The sequence below is a fragment of the Pyrus communis genome, chromosome 12 (assembly GCF_041283825.1).
Source record: "Pyrus communis isolate YQ-2024b chromosome 12, ASM4128382v1, whole genome shotgun sequence".
Lineage (NCBI taxonomy): Eukaryota > Viridiplantae > Streptophyta > Magnoliopsida > Rosales > Rosaceae > Pyrus > Pyrus communis.
Window position 1 is genome coordinate 12,159,894 of NC_142576.1, and position 12,541 is coordinate 12,172,434.

At 37.8% G+C, this 12,541-nt stretch overlaps 1 protein-coding gene across 2 annotated transcripts; it reads right to left on the bottom strand.

Annotated features, from left to right (window-relative positions):
- Positions 1-5,078: 5,078 nt before the first annotated feature.
- LOC137745954 (uncharacterized) lies at positions 5,079-12,252 on the bottom strand. 2 transcript variants are annotated; one of them, XM_068485985.2, is made up of 9 exons: positions 11,647-12,252; positions 11,040-11,237; positions 10,733-10,855; positions 10,114-10,151; positions 9,892-10,030; positions 6,241-9,534; positions 6,010-6,135; positions 5,677-5,810; positions 5,079-5,558 (listed from the first exon to the last, which is right to left on the bottom strand). In XM_068485985.2, the coding sequence occupies exons 1-9, from the start codon at positions 11,725-11,727 to the stop codon at positions 5,342-5,344; spliced, it is 4,350 nt and encodes a 1,449-aa protein (XP_068342086.1). In that variant the 5' UTR covers positions 11,728-12,252; the 3' UTR covers positions 5,079-5,341. The 2 variants fall into 2 exon arrangements, with proteins under 2 accessions (XP_068342086.1, XP_088537653.1); XM_088681527.1 differs by having other exon boundaries at positions 6,232-9,534.
- Between the last annotated feature and the right edge of the window lie 289 nt (positions 12,253-12,541).

Sequence of the window (12,541 nt, forward strand, 5' to 3'; positions counted from 1 at the left end):
CCTTATAATTTTTTTAGTTATATTTAGTTTATTAATATCTTGAATATCTTAAAATATATACTAGATTTTGGCCTTGTTTGGACGATTATTAAAAAGAAAAACTAATTAAAATGACTTGAAAATTTTGAGTTTTAACGATAAGAACAAAAAAAGAGTAAAGTGAATAGCAATAGGATTGACTTTTTAGTATAAAAATATAGCTTTTCGTTAAAGTGAACAGTACCGAGATTGGCAAAAATAGTTGAAAGTGTTTTTGGGTACAAAACTTTACTTAACTACTTTTTGGAAGAAACACCTGTTTTAGAAGTAAATCAATTGCATATTTAGGAAGCCATCGTATTTTGTTAGGAAGTACATCAAGTACTTTTTTTAGGGAGCCATTGCATTTGCTTTGAAACTTCCAATGTGATTCTAAATTTATGACAAAAGTGCTTTTGAGCAGAAATGTTTTAAAAATGACTAACTAATATCTATATTTGTTGAAATAATTTAGGATTTAATTCCCAAAATTACTCTCTCAAAATTACTGAACAGAAAGGGTAAAATGGAGTAATTTCTTCGTCTTTCACTCTCGGGGGTACCAGAATAGGGATCTTGGGTGGTCTTGAGCATGCAGATGGGCGCTACTCTAGGCTGAGGCCGATGCTTAAGTCTTCCTACGTACTCTGGGCGCCGATGAGTAGGTTTAGCCTCAATGACCAGCTGTGAGGACTCGAACTCGAGCATTGAGTGAGAAATGTGAACGTACCTATCGTTGGTAACTATATCAATTTTCTAAACGGAAATCCTATGTGTCCCTTGGTAACTTTTTAGCTTTTAGCTTTTAATTTATTCTCATGTTAGACATATACGGAGGAATTAGGGGTGGGCACGAGTAGGATGGGCCAGTGCCGAAAATTGAGGGGATCGGATTGAACCCGTTTGTAAATATAACGGAGCAGAGCAGAGTGAATCGTGTGTTTTCGTGAATAGAACTGGTCTTAACTCGGCCCGTTGTTGGTCATCTCATTTTGCTTCTCAGGCATGATTTGCTGAACATATCAATGTAAGTCCTCGCTCTCCAAATTATTTGTTCTTTCTCATTTAATTAAAGATTGCATCATCTGATAAGGTTGTAATTGTATGATGATCATGAATTTAAATGAAGAGGACTCCTTCACATGGTGCTTTAAGTCCAATCATCTGGAGCCGTTGTACTTGAGGAGTTGAGCTTCCCAGAATCGAACGATGAAGGTGTTGGGGTGGTGGGGGGGGGGGGGGAACTCTGGGCCGAGGGCTCTTTTTTTTCAGATTTTTTGACCCGCTCCACCCCGCTAGTTTCGTGGACACGCTCCGTCCCGCCCCGTTTTGTGTTAAAAAAATTTAGATCTACATCTACGCCCGAAACGCATGAACCAGCCCTGACTTGCAGGTCCATGGTATGTTTGCCCACCCAGGAGAAATAAAAGATATCAACTAGTGGAGGGAAGAGAATATAATAGGATAGACACACAAAATTAAAATTAAAAACAACGAACTATTTTAAGTTGTTCCACTTTCTAAATGCTAGGGAGAGTATTTTGTAAACCACATGATGCAATGGTAGATGGTTGGATTTATTTTTAATCATTTAAAGAAGGAATCCAAATATCAACCGCTACATTATGTGATCAACAAAATATGATCTAAAATATGGTGTTTTCTCTAGCATCATCCTTAGATTTTGTTCTCATTTAGTACTTTTATTTCTCCCCCACTCTCCAGTTTGATATCCTTCTTCATCCCTCATTTCTCCCTTATTTTCTCGCCTCAAAAACACAAAAAATGAAAACTACAAACTAATAGTCTGTTTGAAAACTATTTTGTTTCCAGTTTTTTATTTTTAGTTTTCATTTTTTGGAAGTAATTACTTTCACATTTAAATTTTCATTGAAAACTAAAAGGCAAATGTTGAAAACTCAGAAAAAGTGTCTTTGAGTTTTTGGTTTTCAGTTGTTATTTTTTATTTTTAAACTAAAAGCAATTAACAAACGAAATGGTTATCAAACAGTCCTAAATATTTTTCAAACGGGTTCCTAATTTATCCATAGTGTAATCCTTGCAAACTAGTTTTCTCCATTATGGTATATGAAAAGATGCTTGTTTATTTTGGCTACATTACTGTTAATCTGACAGTAAGGCTGAACATTGCTTACAATAAGGTGCAAGAAAAGAAGAACCAACAACAACAAAGCACAAAAATTCAAAGGTAAAAAAGAGAAGATCATTCATGCAGATGACTGATAAAGTTCGGCAGAGAAAAGCAACATACTTAATTTACTGATAACATGTAGAGAAGTACTGAAACTGTTAAGTACGTACTTAGCCATTGGCCAGCTGCATACACCAAACCTTAAGCTTGGGCCAAAGGCCTACAAAACACACAACTACAACACACTTAAATTTCATAACAGGAAGAAAACACAGCGCCTGACTCCGACCGGCCCTCCCGTACGACAGTTTTCTGGATCACGAACACACGCGAAAGCCAAAAGAGACGCTGCAGAAGCCAAATGCCAAAGGATTGAAGTTGCCCTTTTAGAGAATCCAACCTTCCAAGAAGGAGAGATTGAGCTAGTTTCAACATTCTTTATTAATTCCTCCCATTCTGCCTTGAAAGCTGAAGGCTAGGCTAATGGGAAAGTAACTAAAACACACACACTGACTTGCTAAACTAACAGAAGTTATTTAACTAAAACAAACAACATCGCCAACCAATCCAACAAGCAAATTAAGATCTGACCAGGCCACCCTTGCCACGCACTTCAGTTCAAGCATTTGGCTGCCATTGGTGGCGGGGGTGGCCGGGAACGAAACGGATGATGGATTGGAACTGCAGAGAATCGTACAAAGGAGGGTTTGTTCAGAAATGTTGGACATGAGGGCAATAAAAGGGAGTGATGACTTTTCGGTGCTAAAGGAAAACCAAAAAGAAAGTAGGGAAAAGTGAGAAATGGAGGTTGCTTATTCAGCATCTTCCAAAGGATATGCCATTGGCAGTGCCACCTCTCCACAGCTGATATCCATGCATGACACCTCCTCCTCTTTAATTTTCACCTACAAATACACACACACACACACACACGCACACACACATATATATACGCAAACATTTTATAATGTCAATTTGACGATGCTAACCAATATATGATTTTTGTTGGTTGTTTTGTGCATTAGAGAGAGAGGTTTTGGGAATGCCATGCAATGGGATTCTATTAAAAGATTTCATGGGCCTATCAAGTGGTAAATTGTTGTGCGTAGGAGAGTGACCCTCTTTCTAATTAACAATGTAAGTATGATATATGTACATTATTCATTGGTTATAGCCTAAGTCATAATTCAATGAGTGAATGCATAACTTGGAGAATGTTCATGTTTTTATGACTCAAATCGCTTTTGATGAAATTTATTTTGGAACCAATTTTTAGTAAAAATGCAAGTGAATGTTGGAAAAGCATTTAAAGTGCTTCCGAAAAGCACATAACTGGTGCTTCTTCCAAAATGTACTTGAAGTGTTTTTGGAACCCAAAAACACTTTCATTAAAAGCGCTTTAAATCATTTTAAAAACGCTTCATTCAATTAAACGCGCTTTCATACGAGCCCATAACACCTCACTAATGCGTTATAACATAGATAAAAGCGACTGATCTACACTTGGGCAAGCATAGGCTATTGCGTCACCAGTTGTCCAACATTTCATTGATGTAGCTTCGCAAATTGTCTCCACGATCTCTTTTCGCTTGCTAAGAGAGAGAGCTTCTAGATCATCTTTTAATGAGCTATCATCCAGCAATGAACACTAACTGAAAGCGATCGGAAATGAGTAGAAGATGTTCGTTTTGTTTTGTTTCTATATGCAAATCAAAAGCGAGGTAGGGCAAGGAAGGAAAATGGTATGCAGGCTTGGGCATTAAAGGTAGATTTAACTTCTTATTAGAAACTAGAAGTTTTGGTAACTAATTAATACTTAAGACCTTTCTCTTCACGATCAATGTGTTGATAGCCTCTTGATCTTGCTCCCACCATGAAAACTATTGAATCTGGTACAGCATAAATGGGCTACATACACAAAATATTTATACTTTAAGGTATAATTAAAAAATATAAAACGTGTTATAACATAAGCAAATTGGTAATGCCACATGCTAGTGGCATAGTTACAGTTAGAGTCACAATTTAAAAATTACTTTGCAACTCAGCATGATTACACCATGGTTGCCACATGGCGCCCAATAATGTCATGCATACAAACCGATGTTTGGTCGTGTTTACATGGAATTGTGGCATTTGAAGATGTAGTGGCGGATCCATCATGCAGTCAACAGGATAATTTTTCTAAAGTGTTGTTTGGTTAATATGTTGAGTGATAATGTGAGAGATTTTTATGCTCTCTTAGTGATATGTTCCCTTGTTTTATCAACCACAAAAAAGTTTGAAACTCTTTGAATCGCTTGCGTAATGCCTTGTGGAGGAAACTTCCTTTTCCTTTTCCTTTTCCAATCGGCCCTTATTATTACTCAGACTTGAAGCATAGCATATATACCCTCCACTACTCTCAAAAGTGATTGTCATTTCTATAGTGATTTATACATTTGTTCCATTTGATTGTACTGATTTTTTATGTTGCAGCAAGATTTTCACATTTCATTTGCAGATGAAGAAAACGAGTGTGCATAATCATATTCGTTTTTATAAGGAGCCAACCAGTGTTGTTTTTTTTTTATTCGAGCAATATTCTAATTAATTTAATATAAACTATGCAAAAGAAAATTCAAATTTAGGTGGAGAGAGAGAGAGAGAGAGAGAGAGAGAGAGAGAGAGAGAGAGAGAGCATAAGTGTTCTACTTACTATTTATATTTGGTGAAGAACTTAGTGCTCTCAGTCTCACAAGTCACAACCATGACGAGCGCAAAACTCCTTTCCCCATTCACATTAAGTTTTAGCATATGGATTGTATATTCATAGGATATCCATAAAGATTTGGAAGAATATTATCTGATGCCTAACCGAAGTTTGCACGGCAGATTTCCAATCCAAATTTAAAAAAAATTAAAAAAATGTGCAAGCAAATAATCTGGTATATTATATTATCAAAACGTTGTACAAATCATTAGTTAAGTATAATCACATTATTTGAATTTGTACCTGTAATTAACAATTTGTGAAACTTTCCACCTTTGGCTATGACGTATATTCTCCTCTACTCACTCACTTGAATATTTGTGCAGACGAAAAATTGTGATGTACAAAGATGTGCGAAAAAAAGCTACCTGAGATTGGTAAACTCAAGAAAATGACAGCAATGGAGTCATCATCTTTCATCAGAACCACCTTTTGCCACCCTTGGCTGTTTTAAGCTTCATCACAAGCTCCTCGCGCTGTGCTTCTACCTCGGCATATCTCAGGCTCATGTCTAAGTAGCGCTCGCGAATGTCTTTCAGTTCTGCCTCTAGAGATGACCTCGAGCGTTCTTGTCTTTCTTCAGCTTTTGAATTTCGACGAGCATCTGCTTGACTGTGTCGGGCCTCAGACAAGTACCTGCGGTGGTGATAACATATACATGTTAAGACTGAGTTGTAGAGAATAGATTTACCATAAGAAGACAAATGATACTTAATGTGTTTTGAAGGCATAATGTGTTTCCTCTTACACTCACCTATCAAGCTGAACTTTGTAAGTGTTATTTACTTCCAATGCCTTAACAAGTTCATCTTCAAGCAACTTAATCTTTACGCCAAGTTCTTCAACGTCATTTGGATTTTCATCATGAATTTGGACTCCAATGTCATCCTGTAATGGCAGAGAATAAAATTAGAATGAGAAAAACAAAATATAAGATTTGTAGAGTTACATGAAACCAAAAACATATAATCATACACATTATGTGTATGTCTTCTTGTACTCCGACAATTTAAATAAAATGAGAACATATTATCGTTGCAAGATCAGCTGTAGAAGCAGGACCAAATTAAGTTTTAGGATATCTAACCTCTCTTTGATGCTGGTTTCTATATGGATAATTCTGATCTCTTGCATGTCCTTGCACCTGACCATTCTTCAAAATTGGCTTCCTTCTAAAATCATGACGGGGAATGCTGTTCTTCCCCATTTCCTTCTGTTTAGTAGAAAAATCAAAGAAAGTCAGAAGTCAATACCTTTACAGTCTTAACATCAACTGTTAATGAGCAGATAACATAAAAATGGTACTTGCTTTCAGGACCTTCATATCTTCACCAACAGGAATAACTCTGGTGCCGCCTTTTGAGGAGCTGGAAATCTTTGGACTGCTGGAATCCCTCTGTTTCTGTTTTTCTTCCCTTGTTAGTTTCAATTCTTGTTCAAGGGCCTGAGACTTTCTTAGGAAGTCACTTCTCTCCTCCTCAAGTAGCTGTATTTTCAGCTGATACTGCTCGTTGGCTCTCCTAATCTGGTTGAGCTCGTTCTTCAGCTCGGCATACTGTGCACACAAAGCGTCTTTTGCAGTTAGATCACCTTCCATCTGCAGAACTTTTTCCTCCAAGCGAACATTATTACGTTTGCAATCCTCCAATTCAAATAAGGCCTTCTCCAATGTTGAGATCTTCTCATGGAATGAACTTTTCTCTGCCTTCAGATCTCGACATTCCTCAGAAATTGAATGCAGTAACACTTCCAATTTTTCTTTCTCAAACTTGGTTGCATCCAGCTCATTGTTGAAAGCCAAAACTTCCTCCTGACAATGAGTTAGTTTCTCAATCTGAACCTTCATATTAATAGATTCTTCCCACACTTGTTGACGTTCATAATCAGAAACTGTAAGCCTTAGTTCAAGGTCATTGACAGTGGTCTTCAGTTTTGCTTCACTCGATTTGTAATTCTCCAACAACTTCAATAGCCTTTCATGGTCAGCCATCGTTACTTCCTGGTTTTGTTTAGAGGCAGCAAGCTCAGCGACCAGGCCTTGTAGCTTCGCTTCAGTTTCTATTCTCATAATATTCAATTCTTCCTCAGTCTGTATTGCTTTAGATTGAACCTCTCGAAGGGCAGATTCAAGCATTTCCTTCTCAGTTCGTAATCTGGATGCTTCCTGGACGGCATCTGAAGCTAGTTCTTCTCTTTCTTCTTGAGTTGCAGCAAGTAGCTTGGTAAGTCGGTCTACCTCTTCCTGAAGGCTCTCAACTTCAACCGTCTTCTCCAAATACATCTTGTTGAACAAACTTTCTTCCAATGTAAGCTTCTCCTTATATTTCATGTTTTCATCAAGAAGTGCATCTAATTCTAAATTCAGGCTCTCCTCTTTGGAGGCGATGTTTTCCAGCATTAAAGAAAGATCCTGTTCCAGTACTTCAACTCTTTTGGAGCAATTTGTAAAGCTCTTGTGCGATTGATTCAACTTTGCCTCCAAGACGGAACAGAGCTGATGCAACTCCAGCTTTTGTTTCCTCAACTCGTCATTTGAATTCTGAAGAGAATTGCACTCTTCAATGAGGCTCTCGGCAGTAGCTTGTAGCTCCGGGTTTGCCCTTTTTAGAAATTCACATTCATCTCGAGCTTCTGACCACTGACTCTCCAAGTCCCTTAATTTCTGTTTCAGTTCAACTTTATCAGACTCCATCTCAGTTTTCAATCTAATGATCTCATCTTGGAGACTCAGAGAATAAGATTGGGAATTCTCTAATTCTAATTGACTGGCCTCTTTTTCATCTGTCAAACATCTTATTTGAGCTTCGAGTGCAGAAACACTTGCTGACAACTGTATGTTTTCTTGTTCAAGCTCTGATATGTGACGGTCCAGTTCACATTTATCAGCTTCTAGCTCCGAAGATTTCCTTTCAAGTACCCTCTGTGTGGAAACATGGGAATTCACACTTCTGCTAAGCACCATTAATTCATGCCGCAAATCATTCAAACACTTTGAGCTGATATCGCTTTCCCTTAATACAACTTCCATGTGTTCCTCTAGCTGTATTTTTTCCTTCTGAAGATCGGAAACCTTAGCTTCTAATTCATTCTGGACCCCCTTTAGAAGACTGATTTCTTCTTCATTGGTTAGCAAGTTTGTCTCAAGTTTTTCTATTTCGAACCTCTTCTCTGTCAATTCTTTACCCAGCTCTGTGACTTTACTTTCTAGTTCCATTTTCAAGCTGTCAAGTACTTGAACTGAAACATCATTATTATTTGTAATCTCCCCAAGCACTTTCTTGTTAAGCATCTCCTCCACATTTTGTATTTGGGGTTTATTTTCAGTTATTTTGGACTCAAAGCTGGTAAAAGAATCGAATAAAAGCTCACTGGATGGAAGTTCACCAGGTGCGTGTCCCCCTGAAGATTTTTTCTTCCCTGCCTTAAGCTTGAACAAGAGCTCTAAGTTTTCTTCTGTCAGCTCATTACAATCTCTTTCTAGCTCCTGTACCTTCTCTTTCAAGTCCTCAATTTCTCTGATCAGATCTGCTTCACTCCCACTCACAGTGATGGAATCCATTTCTGTAGAATGCCTTTCTTTGAGAGACTCGGATACCTTTGCTTTCAGTTTAACAATTTCTTGTTCTTTCAAAAGCAGTTTACTTTTGTATTCTGTTTCAATGTCCAAAACGAAGTGTTCGTTCAGATTTGATCCATTCTCTATCTCATGGTTTTTCTCTTCCACAGTTTGTTCAAACTGTTGCACCGTGACTTGCAACATTTTCTCTGATTCCTGCAATTGTTGCAGCTGAAGCTTTAAATTTCTGTTTTCCTCTCTGGTTAATTTGATCAAATTTTCCACATCATCAAATGTCGACTGTAGTTCTGAAAGATTCTCCAACTCCACCTTTTGGCTTTCAATTGTCTCTTCCAGCTCCTGGAGAACCGAAACCAGCTCAATATTTGATTCTTGACTTCTCTCCAACTGCAGAGCCAGATTGGCAACGGATTCTTTTTGAAACTTCAGCTCATCTTGCAACGCCTTCTCAATCTCTGGCGTTCCTTCACCCTGATAAGTTAAATCCTCACTGGCTGTTTGTTTAACCACTGAATTCTCAAGCAACAAATGCAAGTGTTCAACTTCTTTCTTCAAGCCATTGCGTTCTGCATATGCTGCTGAAAGCTCCACATTCATATTTGCCTGCTTTTTGGACTGATCAGAGAATTCTGTCCTCAGTATATCCAAATCAAGCATTAGCTTCCTGGCGTTCCTCTCCCACATCTTAGCTTCCGCATGTAATTCTTCAATCGTAACTTCTGCCGCATCCAGAAGGTTTTTAGAAGAATCAGTGGCTCTTAAAGATGATTCTTTAAAATCTTTCCGAGAATTCTGAGAATGATTTCCTAAACCATTAATCCTGGAATTAAATGATGAATTATTTGATGGAGAAGGGATATCAGCAGGAAAGTTTCCATGAGTTGTACTAATTAGGGAGGTGATTGAATCTTGTCTTCCTATCAGGTGGTTGCCTTCAACACTAAGGTTGCTTCTCGGGGACATATTATCCCTTCTTATGGAGCCCTCCGCTGAGTCATAGCTGCGATGTGAACCTGATGTGGAGAAGCTGCTACCCTACAAAAAGTGAGGAAGGCATATTAGTTTCATGGTAAGGATACACCAGTGCACAGCTTGTTCATAAGCATTTTAATCCATCGGCAGATTCTGCAGCATGCAAAATAGAATGTTAATATGGTCTAGATATCGGCAACATGAGTACTAGACAACTGAATTAAATTTCGATGAAATCTTCATTAGCTAAATAGGTGTGTCAACAAACAGAACGTTCTTAAATCCAAGATCATGCTCTGGATTGAATGAAGCAAACACAATAAAGCCACTAAATGAAGCAGGTAGTGCTATATAGTATGAAAAGGCGTGATTGAACAGTAAATTGGAAAGAAATATTATTACGGAAAAGTGTAAACATACTCGACTCCCAGGCTCTCCAGGATTTGAGATCAAGCCAAAATCTTTTCCGAAGGAAGATCCATCTGACTTGCTGTCTGCATCATGACCATTTGCATTTGCTTCTTCCAAATGAGCACTTGTCTCTTTTGACTCTTCATCACTGAAAAAAGTGCAGAAAGTCTTCACCATCAAGTAGAAAACTAAATATCTAAAGACTAACGCAATCAGTCATTTAATACTAACCTGAGCCTTTTTCTTGGTGTGAGGCAGTTAATTTTTACCTGCAAACAAGAAAGACAAGCAACACCGCTGAAAAGGCAGCTCTGAGGTGAATTTCTAGTGCAACGAGCGGGGAGAGAGAGAGAGAGAGATGTTTTGAAGAAAATAAGTACTCAAATCCTTATATTCATGTTCTTATGTAAATAACTTCAATATACACTTGCATCCACCCTTCTAGGTGTAACATACAGGCCATGTGGCCAGTACCCTCATATCGCCAAATATGGTATAAATTGATAAGGATTATTCATAGAAATTATCTAAGTAATTAAGTATCAAACTCCCACATTCAGTAAAAGAGAGGAAACATGACCATGCTTTCAAGATGATAAGCATCAATGTTTTTAAAAGATATAACAGAAACATATTCAGCAGAAACATATCCAGGTAGTTTCAACATTTTGGTAGATGGCAGAGACTGTTATGAATTACACATACTGCGTACATTGGAAAAATAAGAAGCGCGTTTTGACTCAACCCAACATACAGCTTTCTCATACCGAATGAATGAAAAGGACATTTTGTGCAACTTGTCAAACATCCACTGAACATGAATAACAAAAAAAAAAGAGTAAAAACGCACCTGCAGAATTGTCCCGAAACTGCATTTTTTCAATGGAAGAGAAACCGGAGCAGAAGAGGTTGAACTTATGTAATCCGACATATTGACTGAAACCTCTCCAAGGATACCGGATCTTGCTGATCCCTACGATAAAAATTTCATTTAGAACCGATAAGCAATTAACAACAGAAAAACAAAAAAATCCGACTGCAGAAATGAGTCATCACATCAGCAAGTAGATAAACCAGATTCCTCATTGATTCACATAAAAAAGAAAATTATTTGTCAAAAACAGCATAGTGTGATAAATCAGTGACAATGACAGTACCATGGAAATAACAAGCTTGATGAAATAATCTTCCATCTCCTTCGACGACTCATCTTGGGAAATCCATATAGATTCGCAGAGAGTCTCAGTCCATTGACAGTTTCCGTTGCGCACCACTGCTTTGCTTGATTTCGCAATTGGTTTCCCAGTTTCTACAGAGACGATAGACACAAACAGCTTGTCCCATCCTCTGGGGACCTGCAACCACATACATCATCAGTAAGCAAGCAAAAACTCATATCTACTTGCTGATAGAAATACATCAAAAACTCCATCCACTCAAAGAACAAACCGATACAACACAACATAATGATACAATTCCTAGATATCTGACGTGTTATGTTGCACGAATTAGGTTAAGATTAACACATGAATCCACACCCGATCAACGGTCTTGATTCACAGTCTGGCAACATAATTATCCGAAGGCACAAAATATGGTTCTTGTACAATCCATATATAGAAATCAAACACAATAATCTATTGTTAATGGATCATTTTACACTTTCCAATTATAGAGCTTGAAATAAATGCTACATTTTACACTAAATTGTCAATAAAATTAATCAAAATATAAGCAATTAAAGAGAAGGAATTAAATTAATACCTGGAGGGCCTTAAAGTGGGAGAACTTGAAATCCACCCTCTCCCCTGATTTAGCAGGCCTGTTCTTGTGCACCCTGAACATTTTCTGTCTCTAAATCTCTCTCTCTCTCCACTCCTTGTTGCTGATAACTAATTGATTTCCCCCGCTCTCTCTCTCTTAATTCATTCTCTCTCTCACAACCACCATTACCAGCTAGAGAGAGAAAGCAAAGAATGTCTGATTGATCACTTTTTCAATGAAGCGAGAGAAACAAAGAAAGAAGAGAGAGAAAGCAATGAGAGAGAGAGCGCGTTAGCTAGCTGGTCATTGTTGCGAAACTTGCTGTATGTTTTCCTTCCAACCTTTTGGCGTTTCTTCAATTTCTAGAGAGAGAGAGAGAGAGAGAGAGAAAGCGTAGAATCGAATTAATGCGGCCTGAAACTGCAAATCCGGAAACAGCTTTCCCTCGTTAATTGCATTTCATACCACACAACTACTACTGTACACACAGTAGAACCCCTCGGTCTCAGTGTACGCGCTCAGGGATGATGATCCTATTGGATCTTCTCTTTGAGGATTTTGAAGATCCCTCCATCGTATTCGTTCCTCGTGTATTTAATTTTTATTAGTTTTTATTGTATAGTTTTTTGGTCCAATTTAAATAAAATTTCAAATAATTTTTAACGCATAATGATAATGAATGGACCAGATTTACGCACGAAGTTTCTTTATTCGCAATCTCCACACGACACGTTGGACATAGAAGTCAGCGATGCATTCGGTTGTTAGCGTGTCAGACGTTCATTGGTTAGGAGAAGAAATGTACTTTCGTGTTTGTAACGTCAAATAGGAATAGAAGTACGAGTGATGGGGACTGAAAATTTGATATTAATGTAACGGAAGATTCAGAGCTTCT

What these genes read in the sequence shown, in the direction of transcription:
- LOC137745954 (XM_088681527.1), bottom strand. Translation starts at nt 11,727, where the DNA reads ATGTTCAGGGTGCACAAGAACAGGCCTGCTAAATCAGGGGAGAGGGTG. An exon ending in TCAAGCTTGTTATTTCCATG is followed by an intron (nt 10,856 to 11,039) that starts GTACTGTCATTG and finishes TTTTTATCGTAG; the next exon opens with GGATCAGCAAGATCCGGTAT. An exon ending in GAAACCAGCATCAAAGAGAG is followed by an intron (nt 5,811 to 6,009) that starts GTTAGATATCCT and finishes CTGCCATTACAG; the next exon opens with GATGACATTGGAGTCCAAAT.